The sequence below is a fragment of the Girardinichthys multiradiatus genome, chromosome 7 (genome assembly GCF_021462225.1).
Source record: "Girardinichthys multiradiatus isolate DD_20200921_A chromosome 7, DD_fGirMul_XY1, whole genome shotgun sequence".
Lineage (NCBI taxonomy): Eukaryota > Metazoa > Chordata > Actinopteri > Cyprinodontiformes > Goodeidae > Girardinichthys > Girardinichthys multiradiatus.
In genome coordinates, this window is record NC_061800.1 from 40,130,614 (window position 1) to 40,157,806 (window position 27,193).

Below are 27,193 nucleotides of genomic sequence, written 5' to 3' on the forward strand. Positions count from 1 at the left end.
GTTTATATGAATTATCCATAAAACTTTACTTTGTATGCCAGTGAATTGAAATATATCTTCCAATGTAGCATTACCAAAAAAACAAAAAAGTGTAATAATTTCTAATGCTTTCTTGGAATCATGACTACCTTAGATTGAGAGAATGATGAAAGGGCAAGATGTATAGGCTGGTCAAACCTGGACAGAATTATTCCACATTGATTCTGGATGCTTCGAAACAGAATATATGATTTATGTAACCTATACTTTGAGGAAAAGTGAACGGTCTTCAGGTTAAATGCCAATAAAAAATTCATAGTCAAGCTAAAGTGCAGTTTTCTCAGCTCAACATCGAGCGGTGTAACACTCTTTACCTCATAGACTGGTCGGCTTTTAGCCAGTAGGTGGTAGCAAAGCACCAAACCGCGCCTAAGTCTCGGTCAGACACAACGTCATATCCGCTTTCTCGATGCCGAAGTGAACGTTCCAGAGTAATGGCGGCATGCCGGGGTTCTTCGTCAAAATGGTTTTTCACTCGCGAGCAGCTGGAAGACACGCCGTCCCGCCGATTTGGAGTAGAATCAGACCGGGAGCTCTCTTACCGGCAACAGGCGGCGAATCTGATCCAAGACATGGGTCAGAGGCTCAACGTGTATCCTTTAAACGAGCTTATTGAGGAGCAAACCGGAGGCTAACCGTTTCTGTGGGGCCCGTAGCTGCCGTAACCCGAGGATGGGTTTACAGTGTTAAGGTCTGAACTTCTTTAGCTCAGTTTATTTGTTCTCGTTGTAGGGTAACGTTTCATAATATTTTAACTCTTCTAGGTCGAAACTCTGCGTTATTGTTCGTTATATTCTCTGCGTTGGTTAGCATGCTAACTGTATGTCAGGCCATTAGGCGGGTTAGTTAGTTTCGATTAATACACTGACATTAAAATGCGTTTTTTGGTTGGAACTTCCTAAGAATAGCAATGATTTGCGTGTATCAGCTATTACGTTTTGGTATAAATGTTAGATAAATGGCGTATTTAACGTGTGGGTATAGGTAAGGAATGTCTCGGACTTTCTGTACATTTGGCTCAGCTGTAAACGTTTCACCACTTATCTACTTCTGTCTGAGACGGCTGCCCAGCTCTGCGCACGTGCTTAGGTTACGTAATACTGGGTCCATGAAATCCGTTTTTACGACGTTTGTTACCATAAATCATACATATGAACACGAAAGTCATTTATGTTCATGTTTGTAAACACGTCTCTAAATGTCTATTTTCAAAAAACAAATCTATAATTTTTTTATATTTCTGGTAGAGAAACAGCCCTTAGTGTTGCAAAATTTCTGAAGGTTTTAAGACAAGACCAACAATTACATCTAAAACATCATTAAAAGAGGAGTTCGGTGAGGCCATGGAGAAGGACTACCGGTTGGCCTCAAAGCGATTCTGGCAAACCGTCCGGCTCCTCAGGAAGGGAAAGCAATGCTTCGCCAACACTGTTTATAGTGGGGATGGGAGGCTGCTGACCTCGACTGGGGACATTATCGGGCGGTGGAAGGGGTACTTGAAGGATCTCCTCAATCCTGCCATCACGCATTTCCTGGTGGAAACAGAGGCTGGGGACTCAGGGTTGGACTCTTTCATCACCCAGGCTGAAGTCACCGAGGTGGTTAAAAAGCTCCGCGGTGGCAAGGCTTCAGGGGTGGATGAGATCCGCCCTGAGTACCTCAAGTCTTTGGATGTTGTAGGGCTGTCATGGTTGACACGCCTCTTCAACATTGCGTGGCGGTCGGACAGAGGGTGTGTTCCAACTACAGGGGATCACGCTCCTCAGCCTCCCTGGTAATGGAAAGGAGAGTCCGGCCGATAGTCGAACCTCAGCTTTAGGAGGAGCCGTGTGATTTTCGTCCCGGCCGTAGAACACTGGACCAGCTCTATACCCTCTACAGGGTACTCGAGGGTTCATGGGTGTTTGCCCAACTGGTCCACATGTGTTTTGTGGACCTGGAGAAAGCATTCCACTGTGTCCCTCGTGATGCCCTGTGGGGGGTGCTCCAGGAGTATGGAATCGGGGGCCCTTTATTAGGGGCCATCCGGTCCCTGTACGAGCGGAGCAGGAGTTTGGTCCGCATTGCCGGCACTAAGTCGGACCAGTTCCCGGTGCATGTTGGACTCCGGCAGGGCTGCCCTTTGTCACCGGTCCTGTTCATAACTTTTATGGACAGGATTTCTAGACGCAGCCAAGGGCCGGAGGGGGTCTGGTTTGGGGACCAGTGGATTTTGTATCTTCTTTTTGCAGATGACGTGGTCCTGCTGGCCCCATCTAGCCAAGACCTAGAGCAGGCGCTGTGGCGGTTTGCAGCCGAGCGTGAAGCGGCTGGGATGAAGATCAGCTCCTCCAAGTCCGAGGCCATGGTACTCGACCGGAAAAGGGTGGCTTGTCCTCTTCAGGTTGGAAGGGAGTTCCTGCCTCAAGTGGAGGAGTTCAGGTATCTCTGGGTCTTGTTCACGAGTGAGGGAAGAATGGAACGGGAGATCAACAGACGGATCAGTGCGGCTGCCGCAGTAATGGGGGCGCTGTGCCGGTCCGTTGTGGTGAAGAGAGAGCTGAGCCGAAAAGCGAAGCTCTCCATTTACCGGTCGGTCTACGTTCCTACCCTCACCTATGGCCATGAACTTTGGGTCATGACCGAAAGAACGAGATCCCGGATACAAGCGGCTGAAATGAGCTTCCTCCGTAGGGTGGCCGGGCACTCCCTTAGAGATAGGGTGAGGAGCTCGGTCATCCGGGAGGAGCTCGGAGTAGAGCCGCTGCTCCTCCACATCGAGAGGAGCCAGTGGAGGTGGCTCGGGCATCTATACCAGATGCCTCCTGGACGCCTTCCTCGGGAGGAGGCCCAAGGGACTGCCCAGGACGCACTGGAGGGACTATGTCTCTCGGCTGTCCTGGGAACGCCTTGGGCTCCCCCCAGAGGAGCTGGAGGAGGTGTCTGGGGAGAGAGACGTCTGCTGCCCCCGCGACCCGATCCCGGACAAAGCGGAAGATGACAAGTACGAGGGTTTAACGATAAAACAGCAGCTGCGTTTTACAAGCTGAGATTCTGGAATAATCCATAGCCCTTACTTCATATTGAAACATGTTAAAAAGTTGTCACCCCAAATCTCACAAAATGCAGAATATTTTCAGATATTGTCATGAAATGCTCAGTAAACAACGTATTTTGGCTTTTTATTGGTTAAAGTGAATAAAAGTTTGATTTCTTACTGCAAAAGATATTTCTAAGCTTACAAATGGAGAACATTGTGCTTTAAAAAAAATATTGGCTTGTATTAGTTTTCAAATAAAACAATGTAGTTAAATCTGAAATTAAGATGAGAATTATTTTGGACATTGCCAGGACTAAAATGCATGTTCTCACTTATGAAAATAGTTTGTTTTTAGTTTAAAGACAGCTAAAATATTGACAGACTATTGTGTTTGTTAGAAATCTTTTCAGTTAAATCAAATAGTTTTGTCGGACCAAAACCTCAGCAAGTCCTGACAGTCGTTAACATTAATGAAAATAAAAACAGACAACCAGGAATATTCAGGCTACGCTCACTCTACATTACCCTTGGAAACAGCCTCTTGCTGTGACCCACAATATCAAATACATTTGTTTTTAAGGGACAGTGCAGGCAGTCGTGTAATCATCAATCAAGAGCAAAAACAGTAACCATAGTAACATGCTTAAAGGAAAAAAAAATGGATCACAACCAATGTTTTATTAATGGTCAATACTAGTATTTAAAGGTTAGGGCAGCCGATAATTTATTCAGATTCTTTTATTTGGCTGATGCGTTGTTTTATTTTTGACAGTTTTTTCAGCTATAAAATAGTTTGTGCACCATTTCGAACGTCACATCGCCATAAGTGCCCTGTTCATATCCGACATTCACTTTGAACACATGACTGAAAATAAAATTTGTGTTCTGTTGTGCCAGGATAATTGGCAGAATATTACAGATTCTCCAGGCTGTTTATGAACCAGCTTCACTGATGGGACTTGTTGGTTCACATTTATGTTGTCTGTGGCTGAACAGGTCATAAACTGTGTTTACATTTGTTAAGCAAGAAGCTAGAAAAGTGAGTCGTTTGTAAATGTAAAAAGTATTGGTAACTGCCTCAGCTAGATGGAACTATTAGGGGGGTTATAGTGGTTAAAAAAAAACCTTTTTACACTTCAAAGTAATGCCATGCAGAAACCAAAGAAAAATGTTTTCTCAATTACTGATTATTTCAGTCTTGGGAGCTTGTACAGACCAGCCTTACATTGGGGCCTGAATAGTTGTGATATTGAGCATTGTAGTGATGATACTGGTTTCTGTTAATAGATATTTTCCCAATATTCTCTTTCTTTGCTGTTATAACAATTTTCTTTTACCGCTGTCACGAGCTTCAGCATCTTAGTGGCTAAGCTGCATCAGATGTGGGCCCAAAGGGCAGTGAGACTCCATCCAACTGGCCAAATATACTGCTGGCTTGTAGAGCATGACGATTACACTGTTATATCCTACCAAATAGTGCATCCAGTACTTTGTGAATGTCATATTGCATTTGATTGTGATTCAGTAAAATGTGCACCTCTACTTAACTTCATGTTCCAGCATGAAGTAAAATAGGTTCTCACAATGCTTCCCTTAATCCATGAATAGCTTTAGATGTTTTTCTGCAGGAATTACCATTTTCATTACACAGGCTTCACACTTTCCGATAGATTTGTCTTTTTTTCTGCTGTGTATGTGCAACGATCTGCTAAAGTTGGGAGTCTCACGTTGACTTGCTTCCTCTGGTTTGTATCTGGATCATATAATCTTTGGGAGGTTGTACTGCTCTAAATTTAGTTGTTTCTTGTTGGGATTTTTTTGGCACATTTAGCAACTTTTTAGGGACTCAGCTGACATTCTGGACATGACTTTCCTGTGGTGGGATTCTTAACATCAGATGGATCAGCAGTTTCTAAAAAATAATAGAATATTACCTAGATACTCATGCTAAACATGAGCTGTGATCTAAGGTTAACATTGTGAATCTTTTATTTAGTTAATCATACATTACTCTGCTTAGTGATTTACTTGAAGTTACAGAACTTTCCTTGACATAATCTCCAGCTCTCAACTGACAATAAACACAGCAATCGTTTACATGCATAGATTTTATATGCAACATTCTTTCACCAAATTCCATAGAAATGTAAGTATTCAGCGTTCAGACAATGCACTTGAATTGTTTCTGCTTGTTGAATAGAGACATGGTATATTCCATACCTTTTCCTGTTGTTTTGTTTTGTTTTGCAGATAATATCTCCAACCACCTTGTTTTTGGCTGCAAAAGTGGAAGAGCAACCCCGGAAGCTTGAGCATGTAATTAAAGTAGCACATGCTTGCTTAAATCCACAGGAACCTCCTCTAGACACAAAAAGTAACGTAAGTGCTGGTATTTTGGGTTACTGTAAGGTTGAAAGTTGGCTTTTTTCCCCATTGGTTTTCCTGTGTGGTCATGGTTTCACCTTTGTATAACTGGGTGTGCCACTTTCTGCTGCCCTATTTAAGGGGTCTTATTTTCCCTGGCTTGACTTGCAGTGGGTGTGTACCAAGCACCCACTGATTAACACCCCTCAGTTTATTACTAAACCAAGCCATTTGGCCATTTTAAATCACTTGTTAGGGAAATAAATTAATAGACTCATTACAATTGTGTTGTAATGATTGTCTATCAAACTTCAGGCATACCTCCAGCAAGCTCAAGAGCTGGTGATACTTGAATCCATTGTGCTGCAGACCCTGGGTAAGTAACGGTGACTGGATTGGATGACTTGAGAGCTTTTTCTATGACTGATGATCATTGATAATAGTAACAAGTAAGGGTCTAATTATCTATTTTCAGTGTATCAACCTTTCGATTTGAAATATTATATCATCTACTCTGTGGTTACCATTTTAATATTGTCATATTGTAAATGCCTTGTGTAAAGGTGATATGTCATTTTCTAGAAGTCCACATTAGTCAAGAAATGTCTGTTTATGAGAATCTTGACACAATTTTTGGTCTTTACTGAAGAATTGAAACATTTTATTACATAGAGCTAGAACTATGTGGGCTCTGTTCTGCTACATTTGATGAAACATTTAGTCCTCCATTGTGGATGTGGTTGATGCAGCTAAACCTTTGATTCGTTAAAACATTTCTCCCACTATTCAAAAGATTTTTGTATCCATAAGAGAACCTAAGTGGGCGGCTTATAGAAAGAAGTAAATGACATGTCACCTCCCAACTGTGTATGTGTTGATCTCACCTGTTATGTATTTTGTTCCAGGCTTTGAAATTACTATTGATCACCCACACACTGATGTGGTGAAATGTACCCAGCTAGTGCGAGGTAGAGGCTTCCTTCTTTGCTTTTGTTTGTCCCACCACAGATGTGGGTGGGGGTGAAAACCTTGCTGATTTAATGGTTAAATGACCACAAATGTTTTTTGTCACCTGAGTTTGTTGTGTTTATATATTGTACCTTACAAGGTTTGCCAGTGCCTGTTGGGTCAAGACTGAGACTGAACTGCTTTTAAAACAATTTAGCTTTTATGACTACAAGCTCTTTCAGTTGTCTTCCAAAGCAGGATACATATAAAAAAAAGTATGTGGTCTTTACCAGATCTGCCCCCAAGTGTAGAAAAAACAAAGTAGTTTCCACATGGTAATTATTTATTCATCAATTAAACCAGAAATTAGGATGCTGAGACAAATAAGTACACCCAAATATCCCTATGAGCTTGAACAACCACGTCTTAATGGAATATACTTGTAGACAATTTATATATAACTTTATCAATCCCTCACGTTGCTGTTGAGGCATTTTGGCCCATTCTTCCTTACTGCATTGCTTCAGTTCATTGAGGTTTGCAGACATTCACATCTGCACAGCTCTCTTGAAGTCCCTCATCAGCAATTGAAGCAGATTAAGGTTTAGACATTAACTGTACCATTTCAACACCTTGGTTCTTTTTTAGACATTCTGTTGTAGATTTACTGTGGCGTTTGAGGATCATTGTCCTGTTGGTGACCCAGTTTAGGCCACCTTTAACTGTTGTCAGATGGCTTCACCTTTGACTCCAGCATACGTTGTTGTACAGAGGAGTTCATGGTCAGCTCAGCGACTTCAAGGTGCAAGCTCACCTCCCCCCACACATTGTCAGGTCGGTGTAACAGAATGCTATTTGCAAAAACCAGACGCCGCCCGTTTCTTTCCCTGGTCTCTCTGAAGAACACTTAACAGTCAAAACGTCTAGATCAATAACATGCATATTTGCACAATTCAATCTTGTCTTTCTTTCTAATAAACATTAATTTTTACCAAAATATTTTTATTTCCCTTTTCTAGTTCTGAAAAAGTTCGTTCAGATGTAGCTTGTTACTGCATTTGTTAAACAGAAGAGGCTTTCTCCTGTCGGCTCTTCCATATATGGGATACTTGTTGACTCTTTTAGGTTATCATGACTCCTCACCTTTAACATGCTCACTGAGGCCTTAGACCAAGCTGTTTGTTTTGCACAGTTTTACCTTTTGGTGACTTTACTTCACCAGTTTACTTAATTTTATCTTCACTCTTTATCATTGTAGAAGGACCTCAGATTGTGTTGCTTGTTTGAAGTCATTGCTGATGTCTTTCCATTTGGTGTTGTGTTAAAACACAAAGAAACTGCGTCTTTAGATGCCTGAAGAGGTCTCTTAATGGTGTGCATTTGATTAGCAGCAGCTGGCTGTTACTTTCCCAGTTAAATCTTTTGGAAGCTGTAAGGGTCTGTTTGGTTTTTCACACCCAGCCTTTTCAAGTTCATCTTCAATTTTGTTAAAAAAAAAAGGTGAAGAAAATGGTTTTATTTTTTTTACCTTTTTGGTTTTGATTAATCGGGTATCAGTGTTTATTTTATCCATGTTTGGTTATCTCAGATGTTCTTCATAATTATTGATTAATGATAAACATATGAATAATAAAGCTGACAGGCCTGATCTCTTTATTAGCATGTTGCTATTCCCAGAAAATAGCAATAAAACAACACATTCCAACAACTTTATAAAAATGTTAAGGCAACATTTAGAAAATTAATTTAAAAGGTAATTTGAAGTCCTGATTCTAATAAAGGATATACCCATTCACTCAACATACATCTTCCTACATTCATTTGATCAGTTCATTTACAATTTTACTGCAGAAAAATGGTGATGTTTCATATTCTAATTTGCAATTTCTTGTAGATATATTAATTCAACTTTCACTTTTTCACATCTTGTGACATTGCCATTACAAACTTCAATGCATTTCATTTAAATATGTAACAGGCCAACACAAAGTAGTGTGCAAGTTAAAATAGGATGAAAAACATACCTTGTTTCAAATTTATTGTGAAATTCAAATGCATTTATCCCCCTGTGTCAATATTAGTAGAAATACCTTGTGCTGCACTTACAGGTGCAAGCCTCTTGGTGAATGTCTTTGCACATCTAGACCAGTGTTCTTCGACCCTGGTCATCCAGGGCATCCTGCAAAGTTTCCCTGCTTTAACACGCCTGAATCAGATAACCGCAGTTCAGTGAAAGTCTCTTAATCAGCTGTCAATTAAAATCAGGTGTGGTGAAGCAGGGAAACATCTAAAACATGTAGAGCAGTGTACCTCGAGACCCGGGGTTGGAAAACACTCATCTAGATTGCAATCATTGCCTATTCTTTGCAAAATAGTTTAGGCTGTCGAGAATGATCGATGTGGTTAGTAGACACAGATTCTCAAGCCTTCCTGTACATTATGTATTAGTTTCTTAACTTTGACTGGGCCATTCCGACAGCCAGTTATTCTTTAAAATAACCTTTTGCATTGTTGTTTGGCAGTGTTTAGGGACATTGTTCTGCTAGTAGGTAATCCTCCACCATAGTCACCAGCCTTTTAGAGCCTTCGCCAGGTTTTCTTCCATGGTTGTGCCGTATTTAGGTCCTTCCATACTCCCTTTTACTTTGACCAGAAGAGAAGAGCCTCCCCACAGCAGGATGCTGCCACATCCATCATATTTCATTGTGGGGGGTGGAGTATTCAAGATGATGTGCAATGTTAGTATTTTGTCCAACCTGCTAAAGGGCCAGAAATGTTAATTTTGGCTTTATCTGACCAGAGTACATGTTGATGTTTGCTGTGTCCCTGACATTTTTGGTGTGTTTCTTAGTCTTCATGATCATGTTTGCTCGGTGTTCTCTAACAACCCTCTGAGGCCTTTGTAGAACAGCTGCATTTATTCGGAGGTTAAATGACATGCAGGTGGAGTCTGTTTGCTCTGTAAGGTGAATTCATAAAGGCAGTCAGTTGAATTGGATTTTATGTCAATAACATAACGTCCTAATAAAATACACTGACGCTTGTGGTTGTAATGTCAAAGGGTGTGCATAGTTTTGCAAGGCACAGCATAGGCTGTACTAAAATCTATAAATAGTTCTGGCTTAGGATTTACAATGCTAACTACAACAAAACAGTTATTTTTTACAGACGAAGTCATTCAGGAAAAACATTTATTCCCAGTCTGGATCTTGGCTCAATATGTGCACTGGAAATTAGGATAAGAATGGTAAACATTTAGTCAAATCACTTTGGTTCTGCAAGGATTCTATTAATTTTTCCTATTTTTGTCTCTGTTTCCTTTTTGTCTGTCTTCTGCAGCAAGCAAGGATCTGGCACAGACTTCCTATTTCATGGCTACCAACAGGTTGTTATCCTGCCCCTCCTTTGTTGCACTTTGACTGCACACCATAGCTTCCTGTAATGCAGGGTACCCTTTCAGTGTCCAACGGGCCCTACGTGCACTGGTGGTTGATGGAACGCTTGCCTCCCTCCCCCTGAGCTCCCCTCCCTTTCCTAGAGGTAGTGGGACGTGGTGGCTTGTGGCGTTACCGGCCCCAGTCGCAGTGCGGTGTATTGTACAAGGGACCACATGTTGGCACAGATGGGTTGAATGCAAGATGTGAAGTGTAGTGGTGCGCTTGAAAACCACATGTTTTGTTCGGTTGCGAAAAAGTGCATAATTCTAAAAGAAAGACACTCTGGTAGCCTGAATATCAGCTAAAGATTTCACAGATGTAAACATTTCTCGTAGAGGTCCTTCCGGTAAGTACTGCAGATGAATTTTTAAAGTTTTTCTTTTCTTGTTCTTGCATTATTACCCAAAAATACTGTTAAACTTTAATTGTGCCACTAAACACATTTTTTCCTAGCTATGCATTATTTATATGTTATGCACCATAAATTTAAGAAAACAAGAAATACTGACTCATTAAGGACTCAGTAAAATTATAAAGCTTTTTCATCCTTAGCAGGGGTTGGTCAGTTCTAGCCATGCTGTGCCAAGTCGAGCAGAGAGAACATGCATTTTCCTTAGAGCTTTGAGGCAGATGAGAAAGATTGGATTCAAATGTTTAGTTTCATGATGCCAGATTTGAAAAGCTATCAATCTGACTGTGAGGGAAACGGCAGGTATCAGATCTGGCCGAGCAACTGGCATGCTATATTGTAACATTTTGACACTGCAAACTGCCTAGGTCCATGCTAGCATCATTTGCACATTCATAATCACACAGTTGGAGTATGAGCTCATATAAAACAGCATCACCAATCATCAATTATGTAAAAGTCTGATTTTAGTCAGTTATGATTTTCTTTTATCAACTGTCGTTACAATAGAATACTATTTCTTTTAGTTTCTGGATGAATTCATAATTCAGCATTTACATTTCCTCTTCAAAATAAAATGTTAATAGTAAGATAGTAAGCAATCATTTTCTCAAAAGGCCCCTAAAATCGTTGAACTGTCTTCTCTGCATCATTGAAAATCTATAGAGTAAAATTCTGCACGTTTTTGGAACATGGGTATTTATGCAGGCAAACCCAACTAAATTTAACATTCCAGCGTATCTCCTTCACTTTATCACACAGATTAAAGCTCACTAACGTTTTCTTGCACACCTCAAGATTGCCTCAGTGGATCTCAGCACAATTTATTTTCTAGAAGATTTTCTAGAAGACTCCAGCATGTTGTAGGGCAGCAGTAGAAGCGTTAGTTTCATTTGGTCAAGTGATACCAGGTTCCTAAACTGTTATGATTACCTAAATGATGAACATGGTCAACGTTATTTTGTTGCTCATGTTAAGAAGCTTTGCATCAGTTTTTTTTTTTGATAAACAGTAAAAGTACTTATAGCATCATAAACTACACGGTACAGCATGGCACAGTTATACCCCTGCTACAGGTAATAAATACCTCTAGCTGTAGGCGGAGCATCAGGTGCTGATCCAGATATCTGGTCCAGTTTTCCCAAAGCAGAAATAATGTTTCCATTATTGCATCTTTGAACAAAAACTGGGTCCTTAAAGAGTTGGTTTAAAGTGGGTGGTGAAAAGGCACTTATAAATGACCATAATTACCAGTTTAATGTTTACATGATCTGGATTAAAAACTGGTCAGTGCTTGCTGCTCACTAATGTAGCCGAGGACTGGTAGCCAACATTGATGTCTGCTGTTTTCTTCCATGCAGACTCGGTCTTTTTTCCCAACATGTAAAAGCACAAACCAGATAACTTAAAAAAAAATATGAACAGGAGCAGCAAATTTTAGGCAGTTTTTATTATCCCTGTACAAGGTTTCCAACCAAACTGGTACAAGGTTGTGGATGTTTCTACAGAGCCATACTGAGTTATATGAAATATATATTTATAAAAATTGTTATACATTAAAGCTGTTTGTACAGCGCGTGCCTATTTTACCCCCTACTTTATTGTTCAGGCGTTCGTAAACGATAGAAGCAGAGATTTCTGGTTGATCATTACTGTCATAGGCTTTTCTTTTGTTGTTTTTATAGCCAGTTAAGGTGTCAATATAAGTTCAGCTTAAATTTGTATATGTTTGGTCTTTAAAACAGTTGGTGTTTTAAAATAAATCCTAGCTAGCTATCTGCAGTTGATATAGGGACTAATATATTTTTCACTAAAATATAAACTAGCCCTTACCCCGCTAACAACAAACCAAGTCTTTGCCTTCTGCTTTGCTGTTAGTGTTTGTTGGTAGTTTCTGTTGTTGTGAAGTGATGCACTGACATTGAGCTTCTGTTTACGTGACTCACTAACTCCATTCAGCTCCCCGTTTTCCAAAACTGATTAAATTAGATTTCAGTGGATTTACCATTTTCTTTAAGATTTCTGTTGTAGGTATGAACAGTAAATATGTTTCCTACAGCAGATTCTCTTGGGTAGTCTAACTTTGTGAAAACAGATTCATTTTCTAGCCCAACGTCTTGGTAGTTTGGCCAAAAATACGATTCAGACACGTGAAAATAATTGTTGCAGTCCAAGAGTGTTCACAGTGCGGTCATTTGCACCCCAAAATCCCTTTTTCAAGAATTCTTGACCACAATTCAAGAATAGTACAAATTTGGGCCCTACCAGTACAGGCTTTTGTTGTGAAGAGAAGCACTTCTTTAAAAAGAAATATAGGAAGAGAGTTTTTTTTTGTTTTATTTAAAGGGCTGTGTCAAATTAAAATCTGCCGAAGATGATAAAGCTTACATATAGCAGTTATTTGTGTTTTATTAAGCAGAATCTGCATTAACAACTTGTGGTTGTGGGTCAAATTTGTACCATTCTTTAATTACCATCAGGTGCAGCTGGGGGGCAGTTGAACTGCCAGTGGCCCCACAGCTGCACTTAGGACACCAAGGTCAGGGGTCACATCTTGGATGCCTCTGTCCAGAGTAACTATCTGAAGGAAAATTAAGGCAGTGGAAAAATGAAAGCAAATGTTCCCCCACAACTGTAACACTATATATCTTCAACTTTTTTTATTTTACTAGGTTACTATGTCAGGTTTTGCTTGACATGCTCTGGTTATTGTGACCTGGCGATTTGAACTATACCTTTAAGATTAACATGCTGTCACTTTACTTGTATTTTCATTTGTTCAATATACTGAAGTAAGTAAAGCCATCTTCAGCCCACACCCACAGTAGATTAAATCTGGCTGCTCCCTCTTGTGTTCTTTCTCTCTTCTCCACATGTTGGATTATGGATTATGATCCCCCCTGGCTTGATTTACTCCCTCATCTCCCCCTTACCCATGCTGCAGTTTGCACCTCACTACCTTCTGCCTCCAGTACAAACCCACAGTGATTGCCTGTGTATGCATACATTTGGCCTGCAAGTGGTCCAACTGGGAGATTCCGGTTTCCACTGATGGGAAACATTGGTGGGAGTACGTGGACAGTACTGTCACTCTGGAGCTGCTCGATGGTGAAGTCATAGTATTACCTTCATCTAAGATTGACTGTTTGTTTTTAAGCACATTTAGGAATCAAAAATAGATTCTATGAGTAGTAAGTTATAGTGTTTGTACTTTGAACTTTCAGAGTTGACCCATGAGTTTCTGCTGATTCTGGAGAAAACTCCAAGCAGGCTGAAGAGAATACGGAACTGGAGGGTAAGAAATCACAGCACTAGACATTTATCAGATTACATTACCTTGTAAAAGTATTCACACCTGTTGAACCTTTCACTGTCAAACACAAACTGCAGGGTGTGTCACTGAGGTTTCACATGATAGACCAACACAAAGCACACAACTGTGAAATGGAAGAAAGCAATTGCATAAAATATCTTTTTATGAGCAAAAATCTGAAGAGTATCTAGCAAATGTATTTGCCCTCCTTTACTCTGATACCCCCAGATATATCCACTGCAGCAAATTGATTTCAGGAGTCCCCTTATTAGTCTGCCTGCTTATGGTTTAATCTCAGTATGAATCTCGTTGTTGTGTGAAGGCTTCAGAGGGTTATCAGAGAACATTAGTGAACACACAGCATCATGAAGACCGAGGAACACAGCAGCCAGGTCAGGGAGAAAGTCATGGAAACGTTTAAAGCAAAGTTAGGTTATAAAACAGTATCCTAAGCTTTGAACATAGCTATGTTCAATCCATTATCTAAAAGTGAACAAAGTACCAAGAAATGGCCGTCTATCTACGCTGGCAAGCCAGGCAAGGAGAGTGTTAATCAGAGAAGCAGTCAAGAGGCTCGTGGTAACTCTAAAGAAGTTGCAATGATCCACATGTCAGGTGGAAGAATCTGTTACCAGGGCAACTATTACCCATGCACTCAACAAATTTGGGCATTTTGGCATAGTGGTGAAAAAAAAAGCCATAACATGTCCTGTTTAAGGTTTCCCACTAACCATATAGAGGATGCAGCAAACATGGAAAAAGGTGCTCTGGTCAGATGAGAGTTAGATGCAGAACGCTATGCCTGACAGAAAGTTCAAAGCATCACCCTAAACAGGCCATTCCCATGTTAAGACATGGTGGTGGCAGTATCATTCTATGTGGGTGCTTTTTCTCATGCATATAAATGCAAGCTTTTGAAAAGCATGCATCACACTTTTCTGCTTCATGATTACGCTGTGTTGGTCTGTCGCATAACATCCCAGAAGTACATTTCAGGTTGTGGTTATAACATAACAAAGTGCAAAAACCCAACTTGCTGCAGAAGTCATAGCCGTGCCATCTTTTCTGTTTTTAAAAGAACCCATCTAAAACAAAAACCTTTACAGCTTTCCTAATCTTTGTCTTCTAGGCAACACAAGCTGCCAAAAAGCCCAAAACTGAAAACACACAGTCAACAGAAAACACATTTGCTGGGCCTTCGTTGCTTCAGGACCATGGTGACGCAGCACTTCCTGGAGTTTCCTCTTCCAACCCAAGTTTTTCCAAAGTGGGTGCTGCCTTTACTGTACCCATACCCGGGCATTCCAGAGGAGTCCCCTTGTCCCTGGACACCATGGCTGACGCATACAATCCAGCTAGCCACAGTGAATGGCCTCAGGTTAACCAGAGCCATGCAGGGTACACTTCCACCTATGTAAAACAGGAACCGCTCAGCATCCCTATCCATGAATCCATGCTGTGTTACCAGACTTCCTCTTCCTTATTGCTCCAGCACCCACCACCTTACAAGACTGAAAAAACAGTAGATTTAAGCCTTGTTAAACAGGAGAAAGGAAGTGGTGGCAGTGGAGCAGGCAATAATCACCCAGCACTTCAAGTTGCCTACCCTCCTTCCACTCAGCCACCTCCAGCACAGCCTCCAGTTCAGAAACTGTCTCTAGATAAATACAGAGAGAAACATTCTGCAGAGTATACTGTCCAGAAGCGTAGGCAAGAGCACCATGGAGGAGTAAGGGACTGTGATGTAAAAGGAGATTTGACCTCCTCTTCTACCTATGCACCACCCAACATTACCCACATAGAGCATAGAAAACATGCACAGCCCCATCAAGTCTCACACAACAGCAGCACTACAGTCTCCCCTCTGAAAATGAAAATTCCCTCCTCAGCTTCAGGGCAAGACAGACGCCATCATGGAGACAAATGGGACAAAGGCTCGCTTAAACTTCGCCTGCCTGTTCCCGGGTCCGGTGGCAACTTTCAGCCAGAAAAAAGTGGACAACCAATCAAAGATGAGCTCAAGACGAAGATCTGCTTAGAGCGACACAGCTCATCAGATGAAGGCATTTCTGCCAGCAAGAGCAAACATTCCAGCCCGCTGGTGAGCAAAGAAAAGCACCGCGGGGCAGAGCATAACCCCCATCGCTCCCACAAGCACAGTGGCAACGGGCGAGGGGGTGTGGAGGGTCCGGGGATAGTCCCCGGTATGTTACGTGTTCCTCCAGGACTGGTCACGATGGAAGGAACAGCGCTCAGTCATCCTGCACCCAACCCTTTGACATCCTCATCACGAAAGATCGCCTACGCCGAAGGCAGCCTCAACCACCACCCCTCATCCTCGAGTTCGTGCTCCAAAGTGAGCAAAATGTCCAAGAGTGGCACTAGTGCTGCAGGTACTCCATCTTTTTCTTCCCCCTTTTCTCCTGCTCCTCCTCGCTCCTCTCCTGTACTGCAGTGTGTCTCATCTGGCTCGCAGCTCTGTGGCTAACTTCCCTCCCTCCCCTCCTCCTCCTCTTCCTCCTTATTCTTGTCTCTCCTCCTCCTCCCCTCCTGTCATACCCAGGTGGGCTACGGACCACTCAGCAGTTCCTTCCTCCTAGCGAATCGCCACATGAAGTGGGAGAGCAGAGACACTGAGTCCACCGCTCTGCAGCCATGGCCAGCATATGGAAATGGCACCAAAGTACCGACCACTGAGACTTTGAAGACTATGCTGACCTCTTTGTCAAGTGCCCTAAGAAAATAACGCTTTGTGAATATAAACCCTTTACTGAGAGGCAGAAAACATTACTGCAAATAAGTATTGTTGGACTTCTGTTTCCGAGAGATAAGATGAATAATTATGCTTCCTGTCACACCTCGGGGCTGCGACGTTCAGTCCTGTTTTTGTTAGTGTGGAATTGCTGCTCAGTAATCACTTTTCTCTTCAGTTGGGTCGAAGAAAAAATGTGCAAATGTAGACGCGAGAGGTGGGAGAAGGTTGAGTGAGGCTTCCATCTTCTCTTTGTAAGACCTCCTTATGGGAAGATGAGTATTACAAGTTCTAGAAAAGCATGGACGGTGCACTTCATTGTCATGATGGTTTTTTTTTTGTTTGTTTTCTTTTTTGTAATTTAATTAAATCCATTGCGTGATTATATGGAAGAAGTTGACGGCCAGCTGGAGATGAGTAAGTTTATGTTTGCTGGAATTCCACTTGATATTGTTGATGGATGCAATATTTTTTTTAGGTGTAAAGTTCCATCTCCAACATTTTCTGGTCTGCGTTTCTTTTTATACTGCATTTGATTTGCATGTTTCAATCAAACGGATATGAGAGGAGCGCTTACTTGGCTGTTTACAAGAAATGGAGATAAATGTTTCTTTTGTATGTTTAAAGAGAAAGCTATACCATGACAACTCAGGTTTGGAGCTGCTTGTAATTATAACAAGAAGACTATAATACATATAAAAGTTTTATTTCACTGATCAGCTGATTGGGGTCATCGACTGAATGATTGCAGCATCAGGGGTCACAGACTCTCTGTAGACGGTGATGTACTGTAGGGTTCCTTAACATTTGATTCCCGCTGAGACATCAATCATTGATGCATTTTGTACCAAAAACCTTGACTTCCAAGTTGACTTTAAGCTGGATGCCAAAGGTTGTGCCTCACTAAAAGGGAAGCTAATAATATGCTACTGCAGTTTACATCAAGTTACCAGAACATTTAATCGCACATTTAAGTTCATATTAGATCTACAGATATGTCTTTTGCCTCGTTCTCTTTCTTCAGGCAATGTCCGAGGGATTCTCTCGTGCATCTGCTTGAACATGGTTTTAATGTTTAAAACATTACTTCCAGTATACATTTCTCTAAAGAGCCTGTACCCTCTAATGCCCTATATGTTGTAGAGCATCCGACGTGCCATATTGGGCCAAGAATGGTGTTTGTTCGTAATAAAGGATTTACAGTTGAGCCAAAAAAAAAAACTGAAATTGTTAAAGAAAAATATGAACCACTCATCACGTCTTTCCAATTCTCATTTTAATATAATGAATAAACTTCATTGCCACCACGTTGACACTGTATAAAATCTGGTTGTGTTATTAATGTTGTGCCTGTTAAAAGAACCATCAAGTTGACATTTGAATAGTACACACGGTGATTTTGAAGAAGTATGTGCCCTCTTACATTTCTTGTCTTTGGTTTTCTGGCACATTTAATGTGTCGATTAGCATTAAAATTTCATATCATACAAAGATAACCCGAGTGAATACAAAATGCGGTTTTCAAGTCATTGTTTCATCTATAATTGTGAAAACCCTGATAGCTGGTGCTGGGGATGCTGGTGTGAACGATCATTTTCCTGATGCTGAACCCAAGTTCACTTGAACTTTAGTGCATGTTGATTGCTGGACATTCTCCATCTGGATGTTTTTAGTTTTTTTTATTTTTTATTAAAGGGTAGAATTCATGGCTCCATCAGCTGCTGCAAGTCGTCCAGGTCCTGAAGCAGCAAAGCCACCTCAGACCGTCACACTACCAATGAGATTGTTTGTTTGCCAGATGTAAATGGCAAGTATTGATCTAGCTTTATATTGGGATATTTATATGATGAGAAAAGTAAATTGAAGTTTATGATACAGGAAGGTAAAAGTTGGACTACAGACTGAAATTAATGAATGCATTCAGTGCTTTTAGGCCCATATTTTCTTAACATAAACTCAAAACTTAGAACTGTTCTGACCCACTATGCATTTCAATAGTGGGGGATATTTAAACCTGGTCCACACCTAGATGAAGAGTGAGAGACGTCCTGGTGCTCTGTACTTTCCTCCTACCTTCTAGGAGAGCTCAGCTAAACCAGTTGGTCGAGGAGGGTTTTTTTTTTTTTACAGTGGACGGTGAGATCCTTTACGCTGTCTGTTCCAAGGTGGAAAATCCTAAATGAGCCTTTATCTCCAGTAGAAACTTCTACCAATATGTTTTAGGTAATGGTTTAAATAGAAGAATCAAAAGCAACTTTAAACAAATAGAACTCATGGATTTCTTGTTGCAGGTTCCAGATAAAGGGAGCATAACAACTGGAATGGATGCACAACTTACAAATACTTTTTTTTTTTTGTAGATATTTGTTCTAAATTGTGGTTCGCTGTAGTCCCAAAGCCTTTAAAAATATATTTTTTTATCATTTACAGATTGAATAAAGATAACTACTTTGGTTCTCAGACGTTCCTCTATTTCATTTAGATTGCGACACGTTTGTGATCAAGCATGCTTCATGTTGCCAGGCGGGTTATGTTTTAAGTTATTTTTATTTCCACAGGTCTGGCAGCATTCAGACTTGGGTAGGTTAGTGAAATCGACCTTGGCTTTCCAAACAAATGTGGTGACTTGGGCATTTTGTGATGTAACAACAGGAATGATTTAGGCTTTTTTTTTTTTTTTTTAGCTTTTCTAGCTTTATAAATGAAATCATATTTTGAAAACAGTCTTTAATATTTTCTCACGTCTTTATATATTTTTAAATGATCTAAAATATACAAGTGTGGCAAATAAGTAATCCGGTTTTCTGACAATTAGACAAAGTGTATGCTGAAACGACCGCAAAACCTTTAGGACTAGTTACACTTCTCAGATTTGATATTTATAAAATTGGTGCAGTACATTTATTGGAACATAAAGACCAAAGTTAAATATCACTGAGGATGGTAATCTGAATCAATTTACATGCTAAAATATTTTTTTTTACTAATTAGTTTCTGTTGAAAAGGCCCCTTTTTATTCTTTAGTTTGAAACATTTAGAAATCCAGTTACCACAGATGGAGGTTTAAAACCTACGAGTGCATCTCGATAAACTAGTACATATTCAGAAAGTTTCAGTAGTTCAACAAATTAAACTAATTTAGATTCAATGCACAGTATTATATTTCAAGTGTTTATTTTGTGACTTACATCTAATAAAATCCTGATATTAAATTTCTCTAAAAATTAGAAAACTACATAAGACAAAAGGTTTTTAATCCAGAAATGTTCTGTTATGAGCTATACAACCATCAGGGAGGACTGCTCACTCGACAGCTGTTCAGCAGACAGTCACTGACTTACTGAGGGTGACTTACTAAAGGTCATTGCTAAAGAAGCTGGCTATTTAACGTGCTGTATCCGAGCATATTAATAGAAAGTTGAGTGGAAGAAAAAGCTGTTGTACAAAAAAAGTCCACAAATAACGGGTGACTGCAGCTGGCCTAAACATCAAATAGAATCTTTGGGGAAATTGTCTAGATGAGACGGACCAGATCACACAATAAGGCCATAAGATTTCTGGATAAAAAATACCTTTTTTGTTTTTCTGAATTATTTTTTAGAGAAACAGAATTTTGCCTTTTTATTAGCTGTAGGCCATTTTAATCAAAATTGACAGAAATAAAAGAGTTAAAATAACTCTTTGTATTCAATTTGTAATAGTTTAACTTTTTGAATTAACACACTGAATAAAGTGACATTGTTGATGATATTCCAATTTGAAATGTACCTTTATGTCAAAATGACCATAGAATTGACTTTTGAATGGCAATCATTTACAAAATATTTCATCTGACATTTTTCTTTGTAATCTATGATTTTTATTACAGTTTTGCAATGTTTTTTAATTGCTTTGACGTTTATTCTAAACAGACCACATAACTTTCATTACTAAATACACTTTACGCATGTCATATGTATAAAACTGGCACATAACATTTGTTCAACATAAGCTCTAAAGCACACAGTAGTCATAATTTGTTCATAGTGCTTTTGAATCATTTTCTTTACAATATTAATAAAAGTTACCATAATATCCTTATTTCGGTAGGTTTGAGACTAATGTGCATACTGAGCTGTCCACTTAAAAGAATGAAGTTATGAACCAGAATTATTGAGATTATTAAATGCCTTTGGATTTAAGAATACCAATTATACTCATTTAAACACTCATTTTAGGACCACAGCAGTTCTTTTTCTGTGCTTCCCAGTATTTGATGTTTGTTCGCTCTTTAGGAATGAAGGAATGTCTCAGAAGCTGGTCAGCTGATGGCCGTAGACTCTGGTCACTAGGGTTGAAAAAAGACATTAAGTCACAGTCTAGATATCACAGTAAGAGGTTCCTAACTTTATGAGAGCCTGGATACTGAAAGTAGACCCTCATTATAAACCTTAATCACCTACCTTGTCAGACAGATTTTTACAAAGTCCTTGGCATTCTCTGAGAAGCCATCTGGCAGTGCGGGCATGAACCCTCTACTAGAACCAATGTAGAACAAGGCAGCCATTTTATCCATATGTGCGAGTGGTGGTTTTCCTGTGGCCATTTCATACACTGTGCAACCAACACTCCAAATATCTGACTTTCTGCCATATCCAGACTCATTGATAACCTGATTAGGGGAAAAAAAAGGAAAATTGTAAGAAATGACAGCAATTAACATAAATTGATGCTTTTTTTTTTGTCCGGTAGAAACTTTTGGAGGTGGATAAAAACCACCATGTAGGATTAAGAGTTAAGGGATGATGAGAATCCGCAGACCTTCTCAGTTAATCTTCCAACCCCAAAGGGAATTTGGGTTAAATTTCCATCTTAAAACGCACAAATTAAAATTTCCAAATGGACTACATGTTCAAAGCCAGCCAAAAAAACCCACTGACTTACCTCTGGCGCCATCCAATAAGGCGTGCCGTGAATGGATTTCAGCAGCTCTCCGCTGTTTGGAGCTGTGTTGTTCAAGAAGCTGAGGCGTCGTGCACAACCAAAATCTATTAGCTTGATGACACCAGTTGGCATCAACATGACATTGTTTCCTTTCAAGTCTCGATGAATCACTCTGTTCTGATGAAGGAAAGCCACTCCTTCAAGGATCTGATGGGTGTACAGAGCCAACACTCGCTCTGGCAGTGGACCAAATCTAAGGGGGAAATGGAAGGACCCTTGTTAATTTGGTAACTAAGCTTTTGCAAGACATTTTGAGGCAAGCAATTAATAATTTCAACCTGTGAAGTATGCTGGCAATAGATCCACCAGGGATATACTCCATGAAGATGGAAACAACATGTTGGTAAAGGGATGTCCCCAGAAAGCCAACAATATTGCTGTGTCGAAGGGTTTTAAGTAACTCCACCTCACCCTGGAGACGATTGTATTCCTTCTTTGCAGCATCAGGGTCAGATGAATCCAGGCAAACCTGCTTTACAGCTATCAACTGGCCCTGACTGGTCAGACCACAGTACACCTGATAAGAGGACGATTTCAGTCAGTGTTTGAAAACCTGCAGCTGAAATAATCTGTGCTGAATAGTAAAGCTAACTTCTGATGTAAGATTCTTTTTTACCTAGTCAGAGCACCGACAGAAGTTTGTGATTTTAAATACTTTGTAAGAACGTCACTATTTCATTAGCAACTTACTACTTTACTTAGTTGCAGAGTTATTTGAATACGTACTGTTCCATAGGCACCCTTCCCAAGCACTTCACCCTTAGCCCATGTTATGGTGTCATTTGCAACCAGCTCTGAGCCAAGGTAAGTGTTACTTTCAGTTTGAGCGACCTGCAATAAAATGCATACAAACATAATTTTCAAATTAAAACAAGGGAAGACAACAGTGATGCAAGAAACAGCCAAATGGTACTCATTTTAACGTATCCTATAAATCCAAAAATGTGATGGAAGCTGATAGATGCCCTGAGTGCCTGTCTAACATATTTAGAGATTTGGTTTGGTCATATTTGATCTTCAGGCCAAGATTTTTTATTTAAAAAGACACTACAGGACAGACGGAGATTCTGGGGAAACATGGCAACGTTGGATATCAAGCAGAGCGCCTTTTATTTGGTATTTATTTGTCAAGAAAGGCTGTAGAAAAATACCAAATAGGACAAGATAAAATAGTATTAAATTCAAGGCAGCAATTAAGAAAATACTCTCACTTTATTACTTTTACTATTCTATGATTAGGGTTGCAAGGTGGTAAGAAGATACTGGATTAAGAACTGGACCTTTCTGCATTGAGTTTGCTTCTTGTCCACATAAATACATAGGTATTCTCCGGTTGCTCTCACAGTCCAAAAGCATGTACAGACCCATTCACTAAATTTGAATATTACTGATTAGTTAATTTAACTCAACTCAGTAACTCAGTTCACAAAGTGAAACACATTATATAGATTAATAACACAGACTGCTGTTTTGAGGAATTTCTATCTGTTAATTCTGACGATTTTCTGTTTACATCTATGAAAACACGACATTTAAGATGACAATATTATATCAGACTGAATAATACAAAAACGTGGGCTTAAAGGTTTTTATTTTCAAAAGATACTTTTAATCTGACAAACGAGCCTCATCCGAACGCATATTGTAATTTATTAAATATGACTATATGTCAGGTTATCTGGTCTCTAAATTAACCTAGGTGTGTATGTAGGGTTATTATAGTTGTTTGACTCTGATGAACTGGTAACCTGTCTAGGGGGTGTCTTGCATATTTACCAATTGAGTTAGGAACTGGCAACACACAGACCAAGTGCATAGAAAATGGATTCAATCAAATACTTTTTAGGGCTTAAAATATTACCTCAGAAAATGTATTTTGTCCTGATATAAGCTCTTCTTCCCCATGGAACTCCTTTTTTCCCTGTTCTGAGTTTTCAGGCGGCGTAGAAATATCCCTCTCATCCAGTGAGATCAGCTCGTCTGCCAGACATTGCAGCAGGTCATCAGTTAGTGGACCCTCCCCGACCTCATCCAGAAACTTCTTGTAAACTGGTGACATAAGGGTGTGGCAGATGCTGCCTGAAGAGGTCCAAGTGTTCATCTTTGGCTGCTGAGGGTTTAGTGATTGGGTCAACTCTAGATCTTGTTTAGCTGAGTCAACACCATAAATGGATGTTGTTGGTCCACTCAGAGTTTTGTCGTCTGGTTGTAATGTTTCCGATCCATCTTTAGAAAGAGCTTTCACTATGGTTGATAAAATGTGATCTTCACATTCAACTTTAGAAGATTTATGACTACACTCCTTAGAAGTACCTACTTCAGCTTTTAGCCTAGAACTGTTTTCTGTTCTGCAGCTATTAGTGGTAGACTGAGGTTTCATTCTAGATGACATTGGTTTTCCTTTGCTTTTAGTGAAAGTAGCTGTACTCTCCACTGAGTTTATCTTCGGCTTATTCTGTAATGGTTTGTGTTTGGCTTTGTGGCTCTGTTTTGTCTTTCTAGTTGACATGGACTGTAGTTGTCTCTCTTTACGTTTCTCACACGAGTTGGAGACCCGAAGATTTTCAAATAATGGTCCAGCAAACATCTCATACATGGCTGGTCCTCCATCACCACTCTGTATTTGCTGAAACATCTCTCTGTAAGTGATGAGGTCCACAGCAGATTTAGATCTTGGGTTTTTCTCACCTAAGCATGGTTTCTTAAAGTGCCGGGCGCTTTTTAGCTCTCTCATTGATGTGTGTTGATGTGTTTTGTAGCTGTGTGAAGGTTCACAAACCTTACGTAGGGTTAGAGTACGGGTATTGAAAGAAGCATTACCAGATTTCATTTTTAACTTGACTTTGGCCAGGTTGGCATCTCTGGCAATACTTAGCTCAGGGCTTTTCTTGCTTTTGTCTTTGACCACCGCGGAAACGGCAGAGTACTTCAGATTAATTTTGGAGTGGTTATCACCTGAGATACGTGGATCGTAGTTGAGGGAATGAATAGTTGAATTATTTGCCTTCAAGTGACAGTTCATCCTTGTTTTACTCTCCTTATTCCGGGCTTTAAACATCTTCTCATATTTCTTAGGATCCACAGGAAAGAAGCCGGTTTTCTCCACAGCCGTATCTGCACTACAAGCTCTTACTTGTTTGGCCCTGTTTTCCTGATCACCGCAAACATTTCTCGTTGGCTCTGTGTGGTCTGAATTCATCTGTTCATTTTCATAATTTTCTTCAAAGCAACCAGTAGCATCATCTTGAAGGTCCCTCACATCGTTTGTGATTTTGTTGCTTATTCCAGTTTTGGATACATTCGTGCTGCTCATATTGCTCTTGTCGTCACTAAACATAGATGCATCTGATTTCTCATCACTCTCAAAATCTGTCGGACCTAAAGGCTCTACTTTTTGAGAGTAGTTAAATTCCTTTAAAGACTCACTCTTAATAGCGTCCTTTGGATGGTTTGTATTGTTTGCTTCATACTTAGAGCACTCAGCTTTTTCTACTCTTAGATGATTAGTACATTTGACACGGTCTCTTTCTCTATCATGTATTGATCTGTTGACCAGTGAGCACATTCTAGCTTTAACATTAGCATGAAGCGTTGTCTCTGCAGAAACATTTGCCTCAGATGCAATTCTGTCATTTGAATGCAGCACTGTTCCATCTTTTACAAACAGATTTCTGCCCTTAAAATAAGTTTCTTGGATTTGTCCATCATCATCGTCCTCCTTCTCCAAGTTGATTGAACTCTGGCTACTGCTGCTGGACCCACTTTCCTCGCTGCCAGCCGTAGAAGGGCCATTGCATGGGCTCCCCCAGGACAGCCTCTCTTTTCTTAGCTTGGTCCTGGTGCTAAGGGGGCTCCGGCTTATAGGCTTTAGGGGAACATGGGGTTTTAGCAATGGCAGAGCTTTCCCATCTCTGGGTCGGCCATCTAGGGGCACCAAAAGCTTGGGTGTGCGGCAGTTTAAAGCTTGCAAAGGACCCTGGAAAAACAGCAAACAGTTCAGTGGTGTAGGCTGCATGAATGTGAAACAATTTACATATGCATTTTCATTCACAACTTTTCTATGGCTGGAGACAGTTGAATCATCAATAAAAGTGAGAAATTCAGTGCATGCAAATTCCAGTTAAAAAATCAAAAAGGTCGAAAGTCTGGAGACAAAGATTATGATAAAAAATGGAAACAAATCGATATACACTCACTGGACACTTTATTAAAGACACTTGTTCCATTGCATGTTAAGGCAAATATCGAATAAGATAATCACATGCCAGCATAACATTTCTGAATATACAACACATTGAGCCTTGAAGCAAATATGTTACAAAAGCAGAAGACCACACCAGGTGCCACTTCTGTCAGCTAAGATCAGAAAATGAAGGCTACAATTTGTACAAGCTTACTCAAATTGGACAATAACTGACTAAAAAAAACGTTGCATGGGGCTACTGCTACCAGAGTTAGTTACCATGTTACAAAGTAACCATCATCTCAATCGGATGTCTTGAACATGACTGTAGCATGTTCACTGTAGAGACCAAAGTCTCTAAGAAATATTTTCAACACATATAATTTTGTTAGGTCCATATAAAGAATTAAGTCAGTTCTGATGGCAGATTTGGCCCAACCTGGTACTAGAGATGTATACCTATTAAAGTTTCAAGTAAATGTATAATTAATATTGCCCCTTTGCCTTAAATGTTAGTAAAGTGGCCAATGTACATCTCTATAAATTTACCTTACCTGGTTAAAGTAGTGCAGACTTGATTTTAACTTTTAATTTTGAATGAAGTACTACTAAAATAAATACATTAATTAAAGGGAGCAGGATGTATGAGAAAAAACAAAGGTTCAAAGCCAAATGTTGAAAAATCTTCAGTAAACCTGGAGAGCTATTAATCAAGACCAGTTTGCTTAAACTGAAAAAAAGTGTGGCTCACTGGAAGCAAAGAGTCAAGCGAATGGGAGTAATTTAAACGTAAACTCAGTTTAAAAAACTCACCTTTTGATCATTTAAAGTATTATGAGAAGTCAGTCCTGTAAACATGAAGATATTGCAGTTTTAAAACCCTCCAAGTATCAGAGTTCTGTATTATGACCTCTGTTCATACATACGGGTCTGAATGTGCGCTCTGGCCTGCATCATGGTGTTGGGGCACAGAAGTGGTTCCATTATGCTGGGGGCCGATTGGCTGAGTTGGCTGGACTCTGACACACAAAGCTGATTGTGGGAAGGTGGCGAGGCTTCAACCACACTTCTTGTTCTCTGCCTGTCAGGTACATGTAAATACTTGATTTTCAATGTTTGTTACAGAAGTGTTTCTTTTCATTTCAGTCGTTATTTGAAGGTACAATATGTCCATCAGTATAACATAAGGAAACTCTGAAGTCAAACAATTTTATTATTCATGCTTAATTTGTTAATTTTGTCTTGGAGTAACTGTCAGTATATCTACCTTTGTCTGGGGGGTACAAGCTGACATGGGGTCCTGGTATTCCTAAAGCCAGACGACAGTACAGCATCTGCACGGCCAATATGACTGAAACTGTTGGACAAACTGGGTAGACACAAACCTCTGAAAATAAAATGAGAAAAGGAAGTCAGAAAAGACACTTATGTGGTTATTGTATGGGATCAGAGTTTAAATGATGATGGTGCATCTGTAGCAGCATAGGAATGATCAGCCATGTTGTTGAGGTTCTTGTGGTGGGCTTTGTAGTTTGAAGTATTTCTAGCTTGGTTTTCTTTGGTTTCCTGAGGTTTTGACTAGCTTTGGTTGTTTTATCTTTCATTATCATTAGATGTCCTCAGTTACCTTATGGTGTGCTCCCATTGTATACAAAAGTTGTACTTTTCCAGTTTTAAATCAGAAAAATTAACTGGGAAGCCCACTGAAGTTGAAAATTTGAACTGGAAAGTCAGGGGTTCCTCACC

At 40.0% G+C, this 27,193-nt stretch overlaps 2 protein-coding genes across 4 annotated transcripts; one reads left to right on the forward strand and one right to left on the reverse strand.

The window, feature by feature from the left end:
• The first annotated feature begins 432 nt into the window (after positions 1-432).
• ccnt2a (cyclin T2a) lies at positions 433-17,594 on the forward strand. Of its 3 annotated transcripts, XM_047370189.1 has the most exons (10): positions 438-631; positions 5,123-5,204; positions 5,309-5,437; positions 5,738-5,798; positions 6,328-6,390; positions 9,710-9,755; positions 13,161-13,324; positions 13,441-13,511; positions 14,659-15,922; positions 16,093-17,594. In XM_047370189.1, the coding sequence occupies exons 1-10, from the start codon at positions 474-476 to the stop codon at positions 16,164-16,166; spliced, it is 2,112 nt and encodes a 703-aa protein (XP_047226145.1). In that variant the 5' UTR covers positions 438-473; the 3' UTR covers positions 16,167-17,594. The 3 variants fall into 3 exon arrangements, 2 of the variants coding, with proteins under 2 accessions (XP_047226144.1, XP_047226145.1); XM_047370188.1 differs by having other exon boundaries at positions 437-631; positions 14,659-17,594; XR_007038959.1 differs by lacking the exons at positions 13,441-13,511; positions 14,659-15,922; positions 16,093-17,594 and having other exon boundaries at positions 433-631; positions 9,710-10,153; positions 13,161-13,200.
• map3k19 (mitogen-activated protein kinase kinase kinase 19) lies at positions 16,612-26,906 on the reverse strand. Its single transcript, XM_047370187.1, has 9 exons — positions 26,715-26,906; positions 26,374-26,528; positions 26,261-26,295; positions 23,126-25,240; positions 21,991-22,095; positions 21,543-21,781; positions 21,205-21,457; positions 20,724-20,932; positions 16,612-20,608 (listed from the first exon to the last, which is right to left on the reverse strand). The coding sequence occupies exons 2-9, from the start codon at positions 26,429-26,431 to the stop codon at positions 20,482-20,484; spliced, it is 3,141 nt and encodes a 1,046-aa protein (XP_047226143.1). The 5' UTR covers positions 26,432-26,528; positions 26,715-26,906; the 3' UTR covers positions 16,612-20,481.
• Positions 26,907-27,193: the final 287 nt, after the last annotated feature.